Below are 24,109 nucleotides of genomic sequence, written 5' to 3'. Positions count from 1 at the left end.
GTCTGTGTGTGTGTATGTATATATATATATATATATATATATATATATCTGCTATTTGCTAGCTTTGGAGTTGAGTGGCCTTTTTGTCTGACAATATAATGTATTTATTCCCCCTGCAGTTACCACAGCACACTACCAGCAGTTTCAAAAATTCAGAATAGTTATACATTAATTCCGAGAAGTGTAACAAGATTTCACGGCACAAGGTTAATAACCTTGATACTCTCCTAAATTGTCTCACAAAGTGCTATAAAGCCACTCTCAGTAAGTGGTTTGTCCAGTCGCTTAAGTTTATGAAGGTGTGTGCTTTGAGCTTGATGCTATTATTTTAAAGTAGGGCAGGAAGTAGTTTCCCCTGTTTGTTTCTAAGCCAGTCAATAGAGACGCTGACTTGCATCTGTTCTCGTCTTGGTCACATCTGTCTGTGAATCTTGACTGTCTACTATACAAGTATGCAGCCGGTCTTGACAGAGCTTGGTGTAGCGACATTTTATTTTATTTTTTTGCATATGTGCATAAAACAACAGAAAGCAGCCGAGTCTTTAAAGTTGTAATCTGCTGCATCTTTATACAGGATTCCTCTTGGGTTACATAAGAATCCTGAGCTGCTTTTCCAGTTCTGGCATTCAATAATGTATTTTTGACAAGAACCTCAACCTCGGCCCACCCCCATCTGCCTGTCAGTTGCAGTTTCAGTCACTACTTATGATCCTGATTTTACCCCACCTCCTCTGCTCCACACACGCACATACTAGACCTCCATCTAGTCTGTACAGTCAGTCGCCCACACACAGCCAGCTTGAATAGGACTACAAAACTGTCATGCATCATCAAAAGTGTGGAGTCTCTTCCGACTATATAATTGTGCTTCGAATATGGAGGCATTTTGAATGGGTTTCCGCAGAACATTCCCCGCGCACATGGCTCAGTGGTTCTTCAGCCGAGCAGACAGTGTGTCAGGGGGACCGCAGTCCTCACGGGCACCAGAGTCTAAATCTGATTCAGCTTTGAGTCGGTTGCTCATTTCATTAGAAAGTCAGTTTGTGGGGTTAGACCTGACCTCAGCTCTCACATTGTCTGGAATGCCTGAACGAGGTGAAAGCGTTTGACGTATCCACTGAATGTGTGTCACTGTCGGAGGGCATTGTCTCCTCCAAAATGCACATGACTCTTTAGGAGCTCGCTCGCTGCCAACTGGCTGCAGTAAAATTCACCTGACTTCAGATCATTTATGCTTGCATTTTATTTTACTTGTGAAATCCAAGAAAAATAAACATTTATCTGAGATATTTTTTTTTTTTTTTTTTTTTTTTTTTTTTTTTTTGTCTCTCTTGCAGGTCTTAGCGGACAGCCAGCGGACATTGAGAAGCGAATAGAAGTGTTTGGACAAAACTTAATCCCACCCAAAAAACCCAAAACTTTCTTACAATTAGTGTGGGAGGCGCTACAGGATGTTACATTAATTATTCTTGAAGTGGCAGCCGTAATTTCACTAGGCCTTTCTTTTTATAGACCACCAGATACCGAAAGACAACGTAAGTAAAATGTCATTGATTTTCCCCGTATTATAAAGATACCTTTTTTTGTTATGTCATGTTTGTAACTGTATTTACACTTTTTTTTTTTTTTTTTCAAATTATGAAACTAGTTATTCTCAGTGCATTTCAATATTTAATTTTGGATGTGGATTAGTAAAAAAAAAAAAAGTATTTAGCCCTTCAGAATTCTTGTTTTTGCATATCACCTGGTAAAATTTTGTCACACATAATTTGTACAAAATGCAGCCTTTGAATGCTTTATTTAAAAAAAGCTGCTTAAACCGACCTGACCAGATATCAACGTAATTATCCCCTTAACTGAATAAATGTTTGTCTCTCCTATGAGGACCATTTGATAGAACTAGCAAATAACTTATTACATCACTCTGCTGGAATTTGACTGATTTCTTTAGTTTGTTTTGTTTTTTTCTTTTTACACAAATGACCCGTTTTAAGCCACAGCATGTCAGTTGAATTGAAATCCAGATTTGGTTTTTGCTGGTTTTGCCAAAAAAAAAAAAAAATGTATGTATTTTGAGCCTTTCAAAGGTGGACTTGCAGTTGTGTTTGAGAGCGTTGTGCCTCTCTACCAGAGAACAAAATTTATGGCTCCATCAATTCCGACTGAAGCAGAAAAGCAGGCCCGGACCATAACACAGCAATCATCTTGTTTGATGTTCCGTTTCTGAAGTGCTGTTAGTTTTACACATGTGACGGGACAAAAGCCTCTCCAAAGCCCAGATTTTGTCTCATCAGTCCACACAATATTTTTGCAATTTTTTTTAATTTTTTTTTAGCAAATACGAGTCTGTGGTTTTCACTTTGAGGCTCTCTCATAGATGTCATGTTTGCCCCGTCACTTACTGTTAATATGCAAGGTTGTCAAAATCTAAAAAAAATAAATTAAAAAAACAGAAGAAATCTGTAAGGGGGCAAACCTTTTGTTTTTCACAGCACTGTATTAGTAAGTGTAGGGAAGATTTGATCGCTGTGTCTCTCTGCAGATTGTGGGAAAGCTGCTGGTGGTGGACATGAAGAAGGTGATGCAGAGGCAGGCTGGATAGAGGGAGCTGCCATTCTTCTGTCAGTCATCTGTGTTGTGTTGGTAACAGCGTTCAACGACTGGAGTAAAGACAAGCAGTTCAGGGGCCTCCAAAGTCGCATTGAACAGGAGCAAAAATTTTCTGTTGTCCGAGGAGGACAAGCTATCCAAATTTCTGTGGCTGAGATTGTTGTGGGCGATGTTGCACAAGTAAAATATGGTAAGAGGATACTGGTAGCAATTTCTCTCTCTTTTTTTCTTCTTTTTTTATTTAAAGTAAATATAAAAGAAGTTGAGATTTATTCTTGCTGTGTTCCAGGTGACCTTTTACCTGCTGATGGAGTCCTTATACAAGGCAACGATCTTAAAATTGATGAGAGCTCACTCACAGGGGAGTCGGACCAGGTGAAGAAAAGTCTAGATAAAGATCCCATGCTGTTATCAGGTAATTTCTAGTCTAAGTTTAGCATTACTGTCTTGTAAAGTATTCATGCCTCTTGGACAATATGGCTGAAAAACTTACTGTGATTTAAGCGTTTCATATCAGTTTCAATATCGATAATTAGATTAGCTTTTGTTGTAGTTATTGATATCAATAATTGAATCAGTTTTTGTTTTAAATATCTGGAAAAACTCCCAAACTTGGTGGTGTTACCTTAAACAGCTGCTGTGCCAGTTACTCAACTGATTGTTGCTAGGTAACCAAAGAGTGAGTAAGCTAGTTGAGAGGTTGAGCAACTAAAGTCTTTCCTCTGCCTACATTCCCCAGATTGCTGTGCTTATCCAGATCAGAGTTCAGTGAAATTATTGAATATTCTATCAGCTGTGCTATCTGTTGATATTGACAACAGTTATCAATATCATTATTATGATATATATTATTGATTTATTGTCCAGCCCTAGCTTGAGCCTACTCACATTTTGTCTAATTAGTCACAACCTGCTTTGGTTAGGTTGGTTTCAACCTAACCAAAGCAGACTGATTATATATATATATCTAACTTTAATTTGTAAAACATTCTGCAGCATCTATGTTTTTTTCCCCTTCCACTTTAATTATCCACAACCTTGAAAATTAACATCATGCACTTTGAAATGTTTGGGTGAAAAGCAAAACATAATGTGAAAAAGTGAACTAAATATGAAAACATTAGCAGTTTTTAAACGTTCTGTTGAGATGACGTGTTGATCTCAGGAAAAATAAGCTTTATGAATCATCTGGTCTCTTTGAAATCACACCACCGATATTACTTGCTTAGTATTGAATCAAAATATATTTTTAACATGCTTCTCTTGTTTTGCGTGCTCACGATGGTTTGCTGTGCAAAATAACACTAATCAGTGTTTGTTTATAGGGGATTAACTATATATATTTTTATACACTTTTTACTATGACTGTACTAATATGGTAACAAAGGGCTACAATATTTGTTAGAGTAAACTTTCCTAAAGTATCATCTAAAATGAGAAATGGGCAAATGTATTAATTAAAATAGCTTCTCCATAGGCTATTACACAGTTGAGGCTGAGATTTGAAAAGAAAAATATCAGTATGAGAATTTTTATGGCATTCATTGTATGTTTCATTGAGAAGGCCTGTGTCACTTAAAGACTTGTTAAAATAGAGTGAATTAGTGTTTCTATCCTGTGTCTGAATGTAATTGGCTCTAAGCTGTTGGTTACTAATGCCACAAATTTTGCTTCATTTTGTCTCAGTTGAAACCCCAGTTGACATCAACTGTATGAGCGCATATAAAGCTTTTCTCAAATGCATTTTGGGTTGCAACCTCTTTCACAAAAGTAGGAAAAGACAGAGAATTTATTTATGTTCTTCTGACCTACATCATATGATGTCTTCCTTTTTTGAATACATGAAGAAAAATCTCCAGAGGAATTTTTAGCTGCTACACGGTTGCAGCGTTTTAGTTCTTCGTTTCAGTTGGCACAAATGAAAATGGCTGTTTGATTGAAATGACTTTGATTAAAGGTTTGCTGGGTTTATGCATTAGCAGCATTTTCTTTCTGGATCATTATTTGTATTTATTAGCCCCATTTTAAAACCTGCATTTATTTATTTATTTTTTTTATTTTTTTTTCATGTGCAGCTTAATGTGTCAGATAAAAGCCCGGCTAAAGCAGTTTCTAAATAAGACTTTAGCTTAACATTTGTACCCAAATTAAAGGAAAACGCGAAGTCAAACGATGAGGCTATAAAAAGTGTATTTAAACAGGAATAAAATCAGCCAGAGGCACAACAAAAACTGTTGCTAATGGTCTACTGTTTTTACCTTTGATGCTTTTACTGATACTTTGTTTTCTGTTTAAAGGCACTCATGTAATGGAAGGCTCAGGGAAAATGTTGGTCACTGCTGTCGGTGTGAACTCACAAACTGGGATTATCTTCACTTTACTTGGGGCTGGCGAGGATGACGACGAAGATGATGAGGAGAAAAAGGAAAAGGAGGAGAAGAAAAAGCAGAAAAAAAGTTTGTGGCATTCTTGATTACGTCACCTTTTTGTTTTTAGTTTTTTAACCTAGTGTGTTTCAAATTGGGGGCTACCAGAGGGTGCTAGCCCTCTTCCCTCAGAGGGATAACTGGGAAGATGAGGGAGGCAAAGGGGAAGCAAAAATCCCAAAATAAATTAATCCCATAATTTCTATTTTATTTTACTTTTTTTCCATCACAATTTTTGTATTATGTTATTCAATATTGTTTTATTCATTAATTCTTTAAATACAAGTTAAAATAATTCATCTAAATGTTATTTATGATGATCATCAGACTGAAGGAATTTTCAAAATACCTCCTGGTTGATGAAGATAAACATTGTCTGATTTCTGTCACCAGACAATTTACTCTACTTAAAAACTTGCATTTTATTAATTGGACAAAAACGTATTTTAGTCAAATGTGAATCATCAATAATAGATCATTACAGGATATCTAGATGGAGCTAGAGAAATTCATATCATAAAGTCTGAGTTACAGCAGCCGTATTAACAGATCAACATTCAGTTTTTCACCACACAATATGACTTCTCAATAATATTAAACATGCAGGGCTTTGTAAGCACTGCACTTTCACCTCTAATATGAATGGTGTTCAGGATATAATATAATGTTGGAAACCTGACTCAGAAGTGATATAAATGTTCTGATTGTTTTTGATTCGTTAATGATCTCTTTATCCCCTCCCGCCCCATTCCAACCTGTCCCCCCCACCCCCCACCCGTCCCGCTTTCATCCCATTCCCCTTTACCCCCATTAGACAAGAAACAAGATGGATCAGTGGAAAATCGAAAGAAAGGTATGCTTCATACCCACAAATGCTGGTTGATTGCCTCATATTAACAAAGCCATGCCGTTAATTTGGCACCGACTGTTTTTATGCAGTCTTATTTAATTTTTTTTGCGGGATGCTGTGTCAGGGTGAAGTCGGTACGGGCTGTTCCGGGCTGTCCGGTGTAGCGTCTGGCCCTCCCCTCTCCCTTCCCTCGTCCTTCCCTGGCACATTGTGCTTTGAGCAGCAGGTGCTATTGAATCCAGTTATAGCGATTAGTGATGAAGAGATTAAAGCCTTGCAACAATTTTGGGGCCAGAACATCTGCTTTCCCACCCATGTCTCTCTCTTCAAGTTGTCCCTCATGATTTTTTTTTCTTTCCTTTTTTTAAGCTAAACTCTTCAGTAGGCAAACTGTAAGAACTCCACTAATGCAGTTGTTGATTTAAAGCAGTGATATCTGGGCTGTTTTCTGCTAATTCAGATAGCGACCCAGCCTATCTAGCCCTGCTGGGACTTTATGATCAGTCTGTGACCAGAACCCTGGCACTGCTCCGTGGTGCACAGATTCCCTCTCCCTGCCAGGAACCAACAGTAATCCTTTAGACTGAGATTACAGCCACCGTGTGAGTGCAGAGGAAGCCAGAGTGCACAGCAGCTGCACCACCGCTGTGCCTCTAATGCAAACAGTCAAATCCAGTGCCAGGTTACTGTCTATGGCGGAATACATTAAAAAGAGCCTTTGGTGAATTACGTAGGAGCGCTATGTGCTTCTGAAAACAACTCGATCAGCTGTAAAAGACTTCTCAACAGGACTTCTCAATTATTTAAGAAAAAAAAAAGTGTTTTAAGTTTAAGTATTTTGTCATTCTTCCATTTTGACTCTGCTGCATGTAGTAGTAACATATTTTTAAAAACAGCTTCTTCTTCCAAGGAATGCAGCCACAACACTAGTTGTTTACTTTTTGCCAGTATTACCTTTAGGAGAAAACATCCTGGCTTTCCACAGCATACTTTTTTTTTTCTTTCTTTTTTTTTCTTTCTCTCCGAGCGCTGTGTCACTTTGAATTTAATTGATAAATCCTTTGACTATTTTCAAGACAAGTACTGAAGTAAATGTACTATTTTGATAATTGTATTTAATCTGTCTCTTAGAGTTTATAAGTGAAGCATGTTCATACATTCAGTAAATTACATTACTCATTTCATATTACCAATAATTAATGAGCGGGTCATTTTATGGGTTTGCTTTCTTCATTTCATGATTTAAAGACACAAAATTTGATATAGTGGATATCATGGCTTGCCTGTGCTCCTATTTCTTTACATTTACTGTAGTTTTTTTTTGGTCCAGCTTTCTAATGAAACAAATTACAAATTGGTTTAAAATACATCAATTATGATGCGTTTTGGGTATGACATTAATAAATATTCTAGCACTCAACATTTTGTTGCTTCCAGTTGCTGTTAGTTGTTGTGTTTTTCTCTGTGATTTCAAGGCAGCAAATCGGACAGACTTTTATTACAAAGTTCAGAGAAGACAAAAAAATATATATATTATTCCACATTAAACTTTGAATGTTTGATGTCGACAGAGTTTATCTATATGCATACCAAATTCTGCTGCTTGCACTGTGTTTATGACGGCACAGTTCGGTCCATTACAGGTCTGCTTTAATCTGTTTGCTTTGTACGCTTTGCTGCAGCAAAAGCACAGGATGGTGCTGCTATGGAAATGCAGCCTCTCAACAGCGATGAAGGAGCTGATGCAGAGGAGAAGAAAAAAGCCAGCGTGCCAAAGAAAGAAAAGTCTGTTCTCCAAGGAAAATTAACCAAACTAGCTGTACAAATAGGAAAGGGAGGTGAGTAAAAAAAAATAAAATAAAAAATCTTTTTGTCTCAGACAATGTTCAATTGTAGATCTGCATGTGATTGGGCTTTGATTTCTCCGCAGGGCTGCTTATGTCGGCAATTACAGTCATCATCCTGGTGGTGTTGTTTGTGGTGGACACGTTCTGGTTCCAGGGCCTGCCTTGGGTCAAGGACTGCACACCCATTTACATTCAGTTTTTTGTGAAATTCTTTATCATTGGTGTGACCGTTCTGGTGGTGGCTGTTCCAGAAGGCCTGCCGCTTGCCGTAACTATCTCCCTAGCGTACTCCGTCAAGGTAAATTCTGCCAAGTGACCTTTAGTCAGTGCTTGACCAGCTTACACACACACCTTATTAAAGCAAGCAGGCCAGACTGTCGAGACGCGGCTAGCTGATGCCTTTAAGCCGTGCTGTGATCGCCTTTGTTTCCCGACAGAGATCGTAAGATTTTCCTCCTTCCTCTTACAGAAAATGATGGCAGACAACAACCTCGTGAGACATTTGGATGCTTGCGAGACGATGGGTAACGCTACAGCCATTTGCTCGGACAAAACTGGAACTCTCACCATGAACAGAATGACCGTGGTCCAGGCCTACATTGCTGAAAAGCACTTCAGGAAGATCCCTAAGCCGGAAGACATCCCCACCTCAATTCTAGACATGCTGGTCCTGGGCATAGCAGTTAATTCCGCCTACACTACTAATATCTTGGTAGGTGTGTTTAAAATAATAAAAGAAATAAAAAAGTACCCTATTTGTGAATTATAGTGTGAGTAACTAGATCTCGAAACATAACTTGTAGTTTCTTTCTTGTATTTCTTTTCCCTAGCCTCCAGAAAAAGAAGGGGGTCTGCCCCGTCAGGTGGGCAACAAAACTGAGTGTGCCTTGCTCGGTTTCTCTAACGACCTGAAGCGGGACTATCAGGCCATCCGCGCTGAAATCCCCGAAGAGAAATTGTACAAGGTCTACACCTTCAACTCGGTGCGGAAATCCATGAGCACTGTGCTAAAGATGGCAGACGGCAGCTTTCGGATGTTCAGCAAAGGAGCCTCGGAAATTCTCCTTAAAAAGTAAAACCTTTTTCTTTTCTGGTGTCGGCCATGTTGCCTGTAGGTCTTTCTGTTGATGTGAAAGTTGTTTCAATGCCACGGTTGGCCAGACTTTTCACTAAATTATGTGTAATAGCTTAAGCAGCCAAGAAGTTCAAGTGTATAACACCCAAACCCTTTACTTAAACTAAGCAGTGAGAAAAGGAGCCGGTAACAGCTCCGTAAGCCTCTTAATCAAGCAGGCTCCTTTTTAACCCACAGAAGGCTTAGTGTTCCACCAAATGACTGCAGCACACTTCTGAAATGTCGCCTTTTCTGTTTCCTCTAATCTTTATGCAATCTGGATCACTTCTGTTACATCTGAACTCCCAACATTCCCATCTTGTCGTACTTTACTTACATTTATGGTTTCATTCCCCGTTTTTATTCGATTTTTTCCAGGTGCTATAAAATCGTGACAGCGAATGGCGAGCCGAAGATCTTCCGCCCGCGGGACAGGGACGACATGGTAAAGAAAGTCATCGAGCCGATGGCTTCGGAAGGTCTCAGGACCATCTGCCTGGCGTACAGAGACTTTCCCACCTCCGAGGGTCAGCCTGACTGGGACAATGAAACTGACATTCTCACCGGATTGACCTGCATCTGCGTGGTGGGCATTGAGGACCCTGTGAGACCAGAGGTAATGACGCGTGCTGGCACTAGAGTACAATCTTAGAGATCCAAGCAAAATGTCATAATGGCCTAGTTAAAGTCCAGAGTCAAAGCCACCTGAGATTCTTTTGCACAGCAGAAAAAGGGCAGTTTAGGGCTGCAACTAAAGATTTCAGTTAATCATTAATCTATTGATTATTCTGACGATTTATCGGATATAAAAATTGGCACATTATGCAGAGTTTTTATAAAATCCATTTTATGCAATACTATAATTACATTAAAATGTGCAAATAAACAATTTATTTTTAAATAAGAAAATTGACATTTTATTGCCTAAAATGCATCAAACGGTACCTTAGAGCAAGCTTGATCATTTGTAGCAAAGCATTCATTAGCAGCTAAAAACATTTTCTAGCATCAACATGAAAAGATCAGCCATTTGTGCACAACATCAATACAGTGAAGGGCTAATCTACTGATTATTTTTTTGATAACTGGTTAATAAATGGATAGCAGTGGTGCTCAATAAGATTTTTTTTTTACAGAATTTGAAGCTGAAACTAAGCCACTTGAGTTCTGGGTAGAACGTATTTATAGGCATGTTTTTATTTGTATCTCAAAAGCAAAATGTATATAATTTTTTGTAAAATTCTCATCTAGTGCAATTATGTTTAGAAAACATCATTTCCCTTCCACTTCAGTTGTACACAAAATAAAACCTGAAAGAGTTCAAGGGTGTGAAAACGTGTGTAAGGCTCTGAACATATCTGGCCCATCGCAGAGGCAAGTGTTGATGCTGCTGAAATGTTGGCATATTTCCCAATCCCTCGTCTGCAGCCTGAATAGTCTTGGAAAGGTGATGATGGGAGAGAGGATCTGCTTTGCAACTTGACCATGTGACAAAGACTTGGTTGGAATCAAACCGGCAGCTCGGTGGGGTTTCCTCTGCCGGCCGCTCAGGCTTTCTAAGAAAGGAAAATGAGGGTCAGCGATTTTTTAAAACGGTTTCCCCTGAGTGAGGCAAAGAGACTAATGTGGACTTTGTAATGCCTCTTTAAGTGCTTGGCTTTCTGTATATTTTTGCTCGTCAGGTCTTTGACTAAGATAATTTCCGATGATCTTGCATCATCGGAAATGATGCAAGATGTGTAGACCAAGATGGATTCAATATCAGTTTTATCGTCGGGATTTTTAACCTCCTGACTTGAACGGCTCCATTTTTTGTGTGCGTGTGTGCCTCCTTCAGGTCCCGGACGCGATCAAGAAATGCCAGCGCGCTGGCATCACGGTGAGAATGGTGACCGGGGACAACATCAACACGGCGCGCGCCATCGCCTCCAAGTGTGGGATCTTACATCCGGGAGATGATTTCCTCTGCCTGGATGGAAAAGAGTTCAACCGCAGAATACGCAACGAAAGAGGAGAGGTGGGGCCATGATAAACGAATCTGGCTTCAGAAATTCCACCAGTAGCTGCTGAGAAATTGTGTTGAAACTTTATTCTTCACCTTCTCAGATTGAACAAGAGCGTATTGACAAAATCTGGCCCAAACTCAGAGTTCTGGCTCGGTCATCTCCCACGGATAAACACACCTTAGTTAAAGGTAGTGGCGGTTTAAATGTATAAGTGCATCTAAAACGGTTTTATCATTTTTGGCTTGTTTTGAACGGTGTTCATTTCTTTTGTTTAGGGATAATTGACAGCACAATAGCAGAGCAGAGGCAGGTAGTTGCAGTGACTGGCGACGGTACGAATGACGGTCCTGCCTTGAAGAAAGCTGATGTTGGCTTTGCAATGGTGAGCATTTCTTTGTTTTAAACATTTTCATGTTATCCTTATAAACAAGCTGTAAACGTATAAAAAAAGAACACACAAATCTTCCCCCTCTTGCTGTTTTCAGGGCATCGCCGGAACAGACGTGGCGAAGGAAGCGTCAGACATCATTCTGACCGACGACAACTTTTCCAGCATCGTTAAAGCCGTCATGTGGGGACGGAACGTCTACGACAGCATCTCCAAGTTCCTTCAGTTCCAGCTGACCGTCAACGTCGTGGCCGTCATCGTAGCGTTTACAGGAGCCTGCATCACACAGGTAAAGCGTTTTGTTAATGAGACCAGCCTGGCCATTGTTTTTCTGCACTGTTCCACTCGATTCAGATCTCGCTTACAGCACAGTCTGGGCTTTTCTCCCATTCACTTTGATTCCAAATATTGACTTTGTCCAAGAGCCATCTCATTCGGCTTGGCACTTCTTCCTTCGCAGTGGAAGTTGGAAAAAAACAACCATCTTCCTGTCATCTTCAAAAACCACTTCACCTAGCACAGAAACTTTTTAAGGAAAAACGTGTTTTTTTCAAAACCGCTTTTTCCGTTAAGAAAATTTATTTTTGCAATTTCAATTTTCACATTTCTGTGGTTAATGGAAATGCTGCAACTTTGGAAGTTTTGTGGGGCCTTACATACGCAGGTGTGTGTCTTTCCAAATCAGTGCCAATCAGCTGAATTCACCACAGACGTATTCCATTTCACTGTAGAAACATCTGTAGGATGATTAGTGGAAATGGCTAAATTTTGAGCTTCAATACAGTATTAAGTAAATGCATTAAATACTTATGAGAATCTTTTTTTCTTTTTGTCTTTATTTTAAAAACATTTAAGCAATTTTTTTTTTTGCATGTTGTCATGATGGGGTATGTTTGTAGAACGGGAAAGAGATAAACATAATGCAATCTGGAATCAGGCTTTAGCATAAAATGTGGAAAAAAAAAATAAAAGTACAGTGAACACTTCCAAACGCACTGCATGTTATGAACTATAAGGATGACTTCCTGTTTCCGCTCTTCCTTCTCTGCTGCTAGGATTCTCCCCTGAAAGCAGTCCAGATGTTGTGGGTGAACCTGATTATGGACACATTCGCGTCGTTGGCTTTGGCCACCGAGCCGCCAACAGAAGCCTTGCTACTGAGGAAGCCGTACGGCCGCAACAAGCCTCTAATATCCCGCACCATGATGAAGAACATTCTGGGTCACGCCGTGTACCAGCTAACCACCATCTTTACGCTGCTTTTTGTCGGTAAGAAGCTCTTTTCCTTCTGCATTTGTAAGATTCCTTTTGTTCCTTTTTAAAAAACCCTTTTTTTTTCCGTCTTGCAGGAGAGAAGTTGTTTAACATCGACAGCGGCAGAAACGCCCCTCTCCACGCCCCGCCCTCCGAACACTACACTATAGTTTTCAACACCTTCGTCTTGATGCAGCTTTTCAACGAAATCAACGCCCGCAAAATCCATGGGGAGCGGAACGTGTTTGAGGGCGTTTTCAACAACCCCATCTTCTGCAGTATAGTCCTCGGCACATTTATCATTCAGGTGAAACCAGACGGTAGACTTCTGTGGTTTTGTTCCATACAAGAAACTCCACTTGTACATGCAAAATAATTCTGTTTTCATTCTGCTCTTCTAGATACTTATAGTGCAGATTGGAGGGAAACCGTTCAGCTGTGTGGCTCTGTCCTTGGACCAATGGCTGTGGTGCACATTCTTAGGCTTTGGTTCCTTGCTCTGGGGACAGGTAGGACAATAGATGTCTTTCACCTTCATTCTAGCAACATATGTGCTGTTACACTGCCCCCTAGTGTTGAGACTGCAGGATGTGAATGGTTTTTACAGTCTAATTAAATGTGTTACATGATAAAGATACATTGGGGAGCATTGAATGTGTTCATTGGTTCAGAAGATCTATCAGAACAATTAATTATCTTTGCAGTCATAGTGGAAAAATGATCAAAGGGCAAAAATGCTACTAAATTTCCAATTTTTCATGTTGCAACCACAAGCATAATTTATTTTCCTAATTTTTTTAACGATGTAAAAATTGACTAAACATGAAACTGCCCGTCTGAACAGCGAGTCTGCAAACAGCTGACGGTGCTTTTTCCATACTACAGATATGTTTCGTGTGAATTATTTATCCCTCTACACGGACTGATGCCTTTCACCTGCATTATGCAGAAGCTTTCATTGGAAAAAAACTTTTTCCACTTCTACTTTTCATGTAATGTTTGACTTTGCTCCGTGTTATCAGCAGCATTTTTTTTTTTTTTTTACATTTTTTTTCCCCCGTTTTAGGTTTTACGGCATGTTTCACGTGTACGAAAGAACCGTCTTATCAAGAATAAAACCAACTCCCAAATGTTCTTTTTTCCCCCCACTTTCTTTTTTCCAGATCATCTCCTCAATACCCACGAGTCGCTTAAAATTTCTAAAAACAGCAGGTCACGGCACCCAGAAGGATGAAATCCCCGAATACGAGCTGGAGGAGTTGGACGACGTGGATGAGATCGACCATGCCGAGCGGGAGCTGCGCCGAGGCCAGATCCTCTGGTTTCGAGGCCTCAATCGGATCCAAACTCAGGTAGTCGTTGTTACATCTGCTTGCATGTTACACACCCCGCACACCTTGGGAATCATAAGCCATAAACCATTTAACTCTGTTGCTCTTCCAGCTTAAATCTGCATCGCGTTCCTTCTCTCTGCATTCTTAAAGAAAGTAAAGATCCCTCCTTTTTAATTCTTTTCTGCCTTTTGAGCTTCCGCGAATTTTGTTGCGCCTATTTCGGACTGAAACAGAGTCCATTCGCTGTAAGCTCGACTACTGTGGGAGGTCCTGATCAGTTTGGACGGAAATCACAGTGGAGCAGTGCGCATTGGAATGGATGGAAGGCTTCCGCAGAGAGAAAGAGTGAAATTCCGATCAGATTTTTGCATCACAGGCTTCCTCTGATCAGTGCCTTCAAACCTGATCACTTCCTTTTCTCACTATACCCAAGTCCAATTTCAAAGTGACATATATTCTCTGGTTTCTGCTGCCTTTTCTTTATTTTTTATTTTTTCTTTCTCTCCTCCCTCTCCTCTGGCTGTGTTGTTTTATTTCCCTCTGGGCTTTCTCCTGTCACGCTCTCTGATTCTTTGCAGATGGATGTTGTGAGTGCGTTCCAGAGTGGAACTTCCTTTCAGGGGGCTCTAAGGCGGCAGGCCTCCAACTCCAGCCAACAACAGCACGATGTAACCAATGTTTCTAGCCCTACACATGTAGCCTTTTCTACTACTACCACTGCTGCCACTGCTGCCAACTCCGCTTCTGCCACTGTGGGGTGTGAGTGCGTGTTCTCCTTTAGTGCATGAGACTTTTCTTCTTCTTTTTTGTTTTGTTTTTATTCTTCTAACATCTTTCTCTTCCTCTCTTTTTCTTACCTAATGTTCAACTTTTACACTCTCATACTTCCCCCCGATGTCCCAATGTTCCCCTACGTTTAATCCAAATGACACCAATCTACATCCTCCATACTGCTTTGATAACTCTGCCGTATATAAATGTCCTCTGTAACCAGGTCGCTTCAAGCGTCAAGGTGTTTTTATCTGTGTCATCCTGTTTTCTGTTCTGCTTCTGCTTGGGTCTGAGAAATGGAAACCTTTCACTGTTACCCGGTGGTGAACGGTGGCGGGGGAGGGGGAGGGTTTGTGTGTATCTTTTTTTATTATTATTATAAAGATTATATCCAGAATTCAGCAGGTTTGTCTGCGGCTGCCTCAGTCTGCTCTGTGCCTTCGTAGCAGTCATGGGTCTTTGTCGCAGCTCTCTAGTCCCTGGTTGGGTAAATGTTTTGAGTATATGCCCATGATCACGAGCTAAACAGAGGAACACCCATGACACGGAAACTTTGGAAATCTGATCAAGTTCCAGTGGATTTCTAATCAGTCAGTGGTTAAATAATGATCCCTTTCTTTCCGACTGGTGATGCTGTGGAAAAGATTGAAGTCAGATGAATGTTCAGTACCACCCTGCAGTCAAATGAAGCTATTAGGATAAAGTTTGTTGTTGTTGTTTGGGATGCATTTGTATTTGTCCCTCCCTTCTTTTTTTTTTTTTTTTTTTTGTCCGACCTAAATCAAGCAGAATACATGGAGAGTTTGTTTTTGAAATTGTTTCGCTGTTTTCCTAAGAGGGGGGAAAAAAAAATGTCTAAACCAAATTGGCTGAATCTGGAAATTGAATTTCCTTCTAAACCTAATAAGTGTTTGTACCACCCTGGGCAGCATTAACTGGCAATGAGTCTTTATTACCTTGAGAATTGCTTCAATTCGGCAACATTCCGTTTTTGAGCCTGAACAAACCCGATGAAGGTCAAGATTTTTATTTTTTTTAATTAGAAATGTAGAATTTGTCAAAAAAAAAAAATTGTAAGGGGGATGCACTTCTTCACAGCAATGTACTTGAATAGACTTTCAACCTCTTTTCATCTGCTTCTTTATGTTGAAACTGGATCTTTGTTGTTTGATGGCACCACTTCCAAAGGCCCTTGCAAGGCTTTTCCTCTCACTGACTCCTAGACTTTTTCTCTTTCAGATCTAACCAGGAAGACCTTCTCACCATCTGTGGAGTTTAAATATCTTGCACATGTCATAAAAGCATCCTCAGGGAATTCACGCACAGTTGAATGTAAAACAGTAACCCTCAACATTAACAGTTTTTCCCCCACCCCCACCATTGATTTAGGGGGAACTCCATCAGATCAACCACATTTTTATTCCCAAACTCTTCCTTACAGATATTCTCTTTGTCTTTATGTGAATACTTTTGTGATGGAATGTGTCCAGTTTGGCCAAAGTGATCTTTGAACGCCACTGACTTCCCACGTATTCTTCCTTAGATACTGTGAAATGTGTCATGGGCTATACTCAAAGGTTTACTGCCATTGAAATAAAGGTAGCGCCGCGCTCTGCATGGGTTCAAAGTCTCTGGTCTCGTTTGTGAGTTTTCTCCTCTTTGTGCTGTTCTCGACTTGTACACGAGCTTGTAGACATGCTTGGCTGCTGCAGCTTCTTTGTTTTCCCTCCACAAACATAAGCTACAACTGACCACCACTTGTTTTTCTCTCTTCTGTCTTTCTCTCTACTCTTCATCTATCTCTCTTTCTATCTCTCTGTCCTTTAGCTCTCTTCCTGTCTGACTCTTTGCTCTTTAATAAGCATGTCCAACAATGATGAACAGTCCTCTCCTTTCCTGGTCAAATGAAACAAACCTCCAAGCAAGAGATTTCTGAAAATAACACTATAGTAAATTTAGAAAACAAACCATCTTTAGATGGTGAATTTTTATATTCATGTCTTGCTCTAGAAAAATCTTTTACAGGGCTGTAGTTTCTCACGTATCACAACAAAGTTGAGGTTTTCTCACCACAAGACCAGGCTGCAGAGTTATTTGACCTACATCTAAAAACACACAGCTTGTTGTCTCTGTGCAAGAAGATGGATCACATTCTGACATGTTACTGCAGCGGCCATTGACCATCGATGACTTCTCTAAGAGAATTTGCCTGATTTGAGCAGATTAAGATTTCTTTTCAAAAGTCACAAACATTTTTTTTCTAATAGTAAACGTTAAACTGCCTTCCAGATGGAATCCTTATGGTAAAAATGAAACAGATTTTCTCAAATCTCAGCCTATCTCTGTTTAGTTGTTTTTTTTTTTTGTTTTTTTTTTAGAAGAAGAAATGCCAGTAATACAATTAGAGAATATCTCAGTTACTCTCTTTGCCTCCCAAAAAATATATTTACAGCATGTCTCAAAGCATAGAAATTTATCCTGTTATATTTGATATCTGAAGCTGCATTTTAGTCACTGCATTTAGATCGCCAGCAGAGGGCACCTTACATTGAGAAAATATGGCATTGCACAGCTCTACAGCTCAATAAGTGTTACCATTATTTTAATATAAAGACGACATCATTGAGAGGCTGACGCCTTTAGCATCTTACTTTGGATATTACCACCAATGGCAACACCAGCAGTGAACTGTAAGTATTCCTTGGAGAATATATCTTGCTTCAGAGATTTCTAGGAAGCAGCCAAACTTCCCAAATGCATCAGGTTTCACAACAGGTAGAATCAGTAGCTTTTACTTTCAGTAGCAACTTCCGCACAGAAGAAGGTTGTCGGCACAAGTTAGCACTTACATGTGGTCCGTTTACCGATTGGAGAAATGATTGGAGTTCTCATTTTTACGACTAACTCGGCAAGGTAAAATTTAGACACTACAAATCACCAGTTAATCTATTTTTTTTTTTAAAGTAATTGTGAAAAAATAAAGGTGTCTGCTGTAAACTGACCGTAAAGAAACACGAGTAAAACAGATGGACATAAAGTTTTCACTGAATCTTACCTTAATTTAAATGAACTAACATTCAGAAGTTCTTTCCCTAACATTGAGTGAGAACAACCAGTCTTTGAAATTTCACATGCACGTTTTCTGAGATACTCCTCCTTCACAGATTTGGTTTCCAAAGCCTCTAAAACTCACCTTATTACCGAGACATTAAAACCTTCCGTTCGGAGTGTGTTTTAACCCGGGGCGTTGGTCCAGGTGTTGACTTGAGTCTGCGTCGGTACGCAGCGCGACTAAAGACGTGCCTCTTCTTGTCCCTTCCTCCAGATCCGAGTGGTGAAGGCATTCCGCAACTCCATCTCCCTCTATGAGGGGCTGGAGAAGCCCGAGTCGCGGACGTCGATCCACAACTTCATGACCCACCCCGAGTTCCGGATAGAGGACTCGGAGCCCCACATCCCCCTCATCGACGACACGGACGCGGAGGACGACGCCCCCACCAAGCGCAACTCTGCCAGTCTGCCCAATGCCTCCCCACCCCCGCCCTCACCCTTGCCCGACGACACCAACCCGCCCGCCGCCCCCACCCAAAACCAGAACAATAATGCCGTCGAAAGCGGCAACCACCTCTTCCCGGAGGGCCCCAAATCAGGAACCCCGTCAGCCCCAGGGAGCCCGCTACACAGCCTTGAGACCTCCCTTTGATCTGACCCAGCTCCACACGGCTGCACCCGTTTTCTCACCCTGCCACCAAAAAGCTCCGCTCAAACGGCCGAACACTGGCAGAGGAGAGAACAGAGGTCTGGACAGAGAGTGGAGTCTTGTGTGAGCTTGGCTTGGGCTGAACTGAAAGAACAGCAAACATTCGTCGGAATGTACGGCTTGGTGTGGATTCTTTGATTTCTCTCTCTCTCTCCCTCCCGCTCTCTCTTTTTTTTTTTTTTTGTCTTTAGTTTTTCTCTGTTGGTTCTTGTTAATACCCTGCTGCAGCACCAGGAACTCGGTCTTCGTTGCACCCTCCTTGGTAATTTTTTTTTTTATTCCCCCCTCCCCCTCCCCCCAAGCAAGCAGGGGGGGATAAATAAACTCAGATTGAAAGTGACCTGTTTTTATTACTCTAATATTATTGCTGTTATTTGAATTGAGAAGGTGCGGTCCTCCTCTGGCCGTGAGGATCAGGGCTTGTAAGATTCTGAAAGAACTGTTGACTTCTCTTTATCTGAAGGGTGTTGTATATTTATTTCTTTGGCCCTTCTCATTCAAAACCTATTTCTGCTTTATTGGCTGTTAATATTGAGTTATTTATGTTTTTGGAAAAAAAAAAAAACAGGTCTGTTTACAAAGTTTGTAGATAGTTATTTTTTTTTTTTCTGTTTGTAGGCAAAAGAGCTTCCTGATGTATAATTCAGAAAACTGGGACAGTAAAAACATTATTAAGAGGATTATTTCAGATACTGCTGTATTTTCAGGAAAAAAAGGGTGTTTCTATTGAAACTTAACTATTTTTGCCTGCAAGTTTTGTTATATATTTGTCGATATAGAACCTTCTAGCCAAACCGATGAACATAAAGGCTTGTATAGAAAAAGAGGTTCAAGGGGTTACGGGGTGTTTTCACAGGAGACTCAGCTGGGAAGACGATGACGGCCTCTCTCCACTGACATCACTATAAATATTCTTCCATTTCTTTGATAGTTTTCATGTGCACAAAACGTTCTGGATTCTCTTTTCCATTCATTTTGGTGTGTTTTGAGAATTTCCACGTGTTCATGACTTTTAAAAGGGATTTTATTTTTTTTTTTTTAGAAGCCGTCTGGGCCTATACTTAACAAGCATCTCACTCAGAATCCAGCTGGGAGTCGGGAGGAAAACACGAACTCAGACCTCCTGCGTCCGCTTTCAGCTTCTAGAGGTTTTCCTTTTAGATCTGTGGAGCTGCGAAGTTTAAATCTTTGTAGTCACAGTTGCATCCTTTAGCGAAGCGGTTAAATCATAGTTAGTTCAACTTAGGCGCTTCGCCGCCGAGTCAGTTTTTCAGTGATACGGTCATTCCGACTAAATATGAATGTGCCTTGGCTACAACAGTGATTTAAATGATCCTGATCCCATCGTTCACCACTTTCAGGAAACTCACTCTTGTTTCTACAGCTAAAAGCAGGACCAAAAACTAAAACCTACACCTTCATTTCAAATGTTTTGGGTGGGGTAGGAAAAATGTCCTCCCTTTGGATGCTTGATAAATATGGATCCTGGTCATTTCATTTCATTTTTTTTTATTTTTTTTATTTTATTTTATTTTTTTATAAGCAAACCATTAGCGCCCTGCCAATGTGCAATACTGACATACATTTACTCAGGCATAAAAAAAAAAGAAATCCATAAAAATCGTTGTGTATTTAGGGAGCAAATTGTTGTCGGGCAAAAAGAAAATATCAGTTCATCCACTTTAAGATTATACTCTACAGAAAATTTAAGTACTTTTTCTGCTTTTTAAAAAATAAATTCTGTTTGTGTTTTCTTCTTAAGCCTGTCCATAAGACTCATTTCACTCATATTAAATGTTTCTGCATTTGGTTTGTTTGTAAAATAGTTTTGAAACCTGATGTACTGGAAACGCTAAAGATTGGACATGTGCATTTTTCAAGAAGAAATACTAGGCATACACTGGTATCTATCTGCACAGGGTACTTTATACATGCTGTACTGTGTTTATAGTTTTCAATAAAAGTTGTCACTGGACAATGGCCTTACTTTATTTTATTTAGCATGTGTAATGGTTTGCTGATGTCCAGGAGTTCTGCTTCTTTTAAGCGAGTTCTGATTCCACATTTTCCATACATATCGTGACATTATGTAGATCCCAACACTTGGAAAGGTAGGTGGTCAAAGATAGGTGTTTTTTTTCCCCCCCATCTATTTTCACATACTAACGGATAATTCTGCTATTTTATCGATTTCTCATCTTCAGGCTAATAAATTGCGCATCTAGTTTAGTGCTGCACTTTGAAACGACCCCACTTCTGAAAGTACAAATTGACTTCACCTTTTGAAACCTCAGTCTGAACAGAACATTCAATAATACACCCAACATAACAGAAGATGTCATTTCTTTCTTTAGGCGTCACAATTGCCATAACTGATTATTTTGAGCAAGTCAATATATCAAGCATACTGGTAAATGTTGGATAAAAATAGAGCAGCATTTTTTAAATAAATGTAATATGTTGAAATGGTTTTTCATATTAAAATATTTTAATAGCATTTTGTATTTGTCTAATGTAAAACCAGATATAAAACAGGCACAGCTTACCACACTTGTATGATTTGGGCTACATTTTATTTCCCTATTGGTTTAAGAAATTAATTTTTACAGTTTATTTCGAATGGATGCATGTGGGAAAAAAATGGCCATTCTGTTCTTATTTTCTCATGTTTTAAGACAGCGTTTCTCAACCCTGGTCCTCACTTCCCCCCTGTCCTGCATGTTTTAGGTATTTCCCTTTTGCCACACACCTGAATTGTATCTCGGGGTGATTAACAGGCTTCTGCAGCACTTGATGGTCATGCAATCATTTGAATCAGCTGTTCTGGAATAGAGGCACATCTGAAACATGCAGAGCAGGGGGGCGCTGAGGACCAGGGTTGAGAAACACTGTTTTAAGACATACAGTAATTAAATACATGCAAGTGAACTGCTCTTGTCCTTCATTTTCTAGAAGTAAGTGATTAAGAATGAAAATCAAAACCACAATAAAAATAACAAAAATTAATTCAAATTGTACGGTTTTTTTCCTCACAAAATGAATAAGCTTAAGGACATGAAAATATTTGTTGACTTACAATGAGATTTATTTTTTTTTATATTGCGCTTGTTAGTAGTAGTAGTAATAGTAGTAGTAGTAGTATAATTATTTTTATTTTATTTTCCAAGAAAACGGCTTCATTTAGTGCTACTACACATCCAGACTGGTAGATGGCAGTAAACGCCTCATTTGTTGTTTGGCGATTATTCAAAGATCTCCTATTGACAAGATGAGTTGCGCTTTATAAATTGGTTGCACCGTAGCCACCCAAAGAGTTTGTGTCTTCCTTTTACAAAAACGTGACCAGAGTGAGACCTCTTACTTTTCTGTGCTACGTTTACTTCTTGACTCTCCACAGAGATATCCTCTGCAGGTCCGACACAGGTTGAAGGTCTGTTGATAACAAGCAAGAACTTTGCAGTAAGTGCCGTAATCTGTCTTTAATAAGTAATTTCAGCTGAATGTAGGCAATTCTACCTGCTCCTTTAACACTAAGCCTGCTTGTCTCGGCTTGTTGCGTTTGTGGCTCAGTGTGTCAGTGGCAGGAATGAGACCTCCTCACCGCTGAGCTCAACATGAGAGAGTGGTGGATCCATGTGGGTCTAATTTGCGTCCCGCTGGTGGCCGTCTACCTTCACATCCCGCCCCCTCAACTCTCCGCCACCCTACAGAAGTGGCACAGCGCCGGGGATTTCTTCCACTTCAGAGGGAAGAAGATCTTCTATAGAGGTAGAAGCACACAGCACAGGGGGAAAAGATTAATCTCCAAATATCCACCTGTTTCCTGTCTCACATCAAGATGTTCTTCCCAGACTCCTACGGTGCTTTGGGAAGCTCAGATGTGGTCCTTCTGCTCCACGGCTTCCCCACCTCCAGCTATGACTGGAACAAGGTATGCAGTCTATACAGAGGAAGCTTAGCATATCCTGTATAAACACCAGGGTTGTCATGGAGGCCGAAGGCAGGAGGTTCATTTTCATCTTTTGCTGTATTATTAATCCAGCCCATCTCTGGTAGTCTCTGATTCTTGCAGGTTCCACATGTGAAACCCAAGAAACTGTAGAAATATATGCCATAAATTCATATTGAGAAGCCATTTACAAAATAGAGATGCATATGGACAAAGGAGGCCCTAGAACAGGGGTGGGCAACTCTAGGCCTCGAGGGCCTCAATGGTGTTTTGGTTTCGCAAAACACCATGATGGTGTCGGTCAACTCGTAGCCAAACAGCCAGGTCTGTATGGCTGTGGACTTGGCGTACACGATTTCCTCGTCAACTCCCACGGAAACCACAATGGCGTCGACCTTACCGAACTCATCCTGCAACTTTTAGATGTATCTCTACTTCGACACACCTGAGTCAAATCATGAGGTGGTTAGCAGGACTCTGGAGAACTTGACTGCACTTAGGAGGTGATTCAGCTGTTGGATTCAAGTTTGTTGGACCAGGGAGAGATCTAAGAGTTGCAGGACATCGGTCCTTGAGGACCAGGATTGCCCACCCCTGTTTTAGAATGTTTGGTGCCCTGGGCGAACCACCTTTCCAAAGCCCCCCACCTCCCTCCTACTCATTTCTGAAGAAGTTGACAGGCGAGAGGTGACTGTTGATGTGATGATGTATTTACGTGTCCTGTATGTTTTAATTTGCGTTTTTATTTCTATGTATTTTTATCTGTGCTTTTGTGAATACTATACAGCACAAGGTCATGATTAAGGTCTTGCAGTAAATATTTATTTGTATGTTTCGTAAATAAAATTGACATCGACATGTATTAGGTACTTTTGACATTCAGATCCTCCAGTTATAAGAGCAGGGAGTTGGAGAATTTTATAATGAGGGGCAGGCAGGGTGGGGCTGCTCGTTGCCCATGTCAGAAACCGCCACCGCATATGGAAATATGGGTCTGTTAAAATGAGCAATTTTGACGTGGAAAAATGTGTACAAATCCTGAAACGTTTTTCTTCCCTCGCAGATCTGGGATCCGCTCGCACAGCGCTTCCATCGAGTCATTGCACTGGACTTTCTTGGATTTGGTTTTAGTGACAAACCTGTGAGTCTGCATATTTTATTCTTTTATGTTTTGATGCTTTTCCTGGCTCTTTCCTTCATGCACATTTCCCCCTTATCTGCAACATCTCAGAGACCCCACAGGTACTCCATCTTTGAACAAGCCAGTATAGTTGAGGCCCTGGTGGCCCACTTGGGTCTCGGCAATCAACGACTCAATTTGATATCCCATGACTATGGAGATACTGTGGCCCTAGAGCTGCTATACAGGTAATCATTTTATAAAAGGTGTCAAAAGAATCCAGTGGTCGCCTTTAATTTCTTTCTCTTAGCTGTTTTTCACTTTGTTTTTCTCCGAAACTAGGAGTGACCAAAATCGGACAGGGCATCTGAACTTCAACAGTCTTTGTCTATCAAATGGAGGTACAGTATTGGCATTCTTTGGGAAGTAATTGTTACTTTCACAAAAGATGGGATGTTTTGCAAAATTAATCCAAAACACAATTGTATGGCTATATTTGTGTGTATGTGCGTGTGTGCAGGGGAGCAGGTTGGGATGTATTTAGGGTTGGAGGTAGAGACGTATGTGAGGTTGACAAAAATGACTCGGATGACATCCAACATGAACAAAAACATCTCATAGTATAGTATGACGTAAAATATTGGCAAAAATATATCATAGTATATAGTATGACGTAAAAT

General features: G+C 40.3%; 2 protein-coding genes across 8 annotated transcripts in view; both read left to right on the top strand.

Moving 5' to 3' along the window:
* The window catches only part of atp2b1a (ATPase plasma membrane Ca2+ transporting 1a), a 43,632-nt gene extending 23,297 nt beyond the window's left edge, over positions 1–20,335 (top strand). Inside the window, exons 3-22 of one of the 6 annotated variants that reach the window (XM_007542444.2) lie at positions 1,338–1,535; positions 2,543–2,800; positions 2,900–3,025; positions 4,908–5,066; positions 5,851–5,889; positions 7,569–7,724; positions 7,817–8,031; positions 8,203–8,445; positions 8,564–8,805; positions 9,226–9,463; positions 10,685–10,864; positions 10,954–11,041; positions 11,129–11,235; positions 11,339–11,530; positions 12,297–12,510; positions 12,591–12,802; positions 12,897–13,004; positions 13,659–13,847; positions 14,408–14,497; positions 17,926–20,335. In XM_007542444.2, coding sequence (XP_007542506.1) covers positions 1,338–1,535; positions 2,543–2,800; positions 2,900–3,025; positions 4,908–5,066; positions 5,851–5,889; positions 7,569–7,724; positions 7,817–8,031; positions 8,203–8,445; positions 8,564–8,805; positions 9,226–9,463; positions 10,685–10,864; positions 10,954–11,041; positions 11,129–11,235; positions 11,339–11,530; positions 12,297–12,510; positions 12,591–12,802; positions 12,897–13,004; positions 13,659–13,847; positions 14,408–14,497; positions 17,926–18,303 — 3,632 coding nt within the window. In that variant the 3' untranslated portion in view covers positions 18,304–20,335. Of the gene's footprint in view, positions 1–1,337; positions 1,536–2,542; positions 2,801–2,899; positions 3,026–4,907; positions 5,067–5,850; positions 5,890–7,568; positions 7,725–7,816; positions 8,032–8,202; positions 8,446–8,563; positions 8,806–9,225; positions 9,464–10,684; positions 10,865–10,953; positions 11,042–11,128; positions 11,236–11,338; positions 11,531–12,296; positions 12,511–12,590; positions 12,803–12,896; positions 13,005–13,658; positions 13,848–14,407; positions 14,589–17,925 lie in introns of all 6 variants that reach the window. The other 5 variants (XM_016666288.1, XM_016666286.1, XM_007542448.2 and 2 more) reach the window with 5 other exon arrangements.
* Positions 20,336–21,701: 1,366 nt separating this feature from the next.
* On the top strand, positions 21,702–23,881 carry LOC103130918 (mesoderm-specific transcript homolog protein-like). 2 transcript variants are annotated; one of them, XM_016666285.1, is made up of 6 exons: positions 21,702–21,790; positions 21,931–22,128; positions 22,212–22,291; positions 23,373–23,450; positions 23,541–23,677; positions 23,772–23,881. In XM_016666285.1, exons 2-6 carry the CDS (start codon positions 21,975–21,977, stop codon positions 23,857–23,859), a joined length of 537 nt encoding a protein of 178 aa, XP_016521771.1. In that variant the 5' UTR covers positions 21,702–21,790; positions 21,931–21,974; the 3' UTR covers positions 23,860–23,881. The 2 variants fall into 2 exon arrangements, with proteins under 2 accessions (XP_016521771.1, XP_007542505.1); XM_007542443.2 differs by having other exon boundaries at positions 21,707–21,819.
* The last annotated feature ends 228 nt before the right edge of the window (positions 23,882–24,109 follow it).

Source organism: Poecilia formosa, unplaced genomic scaffold, assembly GCF_000485575.1.
Source record: "Poecilia formosa unplaced genomic scaffold, Poecilia_formosa-5.1.2 Scaffold695, whole genome shotgun sequence".
Lineage (NCBI taxonomy): Eukaryota > Metazoa > Chordata > Actinopteri > Cyprinodontiformes > Poeciliidae > Poecilia > Poecilia formosa.
The sequence above is the reverse complement of the archived record's forward strand: the minus strand, read 5'-3'. Positions and strand labels throughout refer to the sequence as shown.

What these genes read in the sequence shown, in the direction of transcription:
- LOC103130918 (XM_016666285.1), top strand. Translation starts at nt 21,975, where the DNA reads ATGAGAGAGTGGTGGATCCATGTGGGTCTAATTTGCGTCCCGCTGGTG. An exon ending in GAAGAAGATCTTCTATAGAG is followed by an intron (nt 22,129 to 22,211) that starts GTAGAAGCACAC and finishes TGTTCTTCCCAG; the next exon opens with ACTCCTACGGTGCTTTGGGA. An exon ending in CCAGCTATGACTGGAACAAG is followed by an intron (nt 22,292 to 23,372) that starts GTATGCAGTCTA and finishes CTTCCCTCGCAG; the next exon opens with ATCTGGGATCCGCTCGCACA.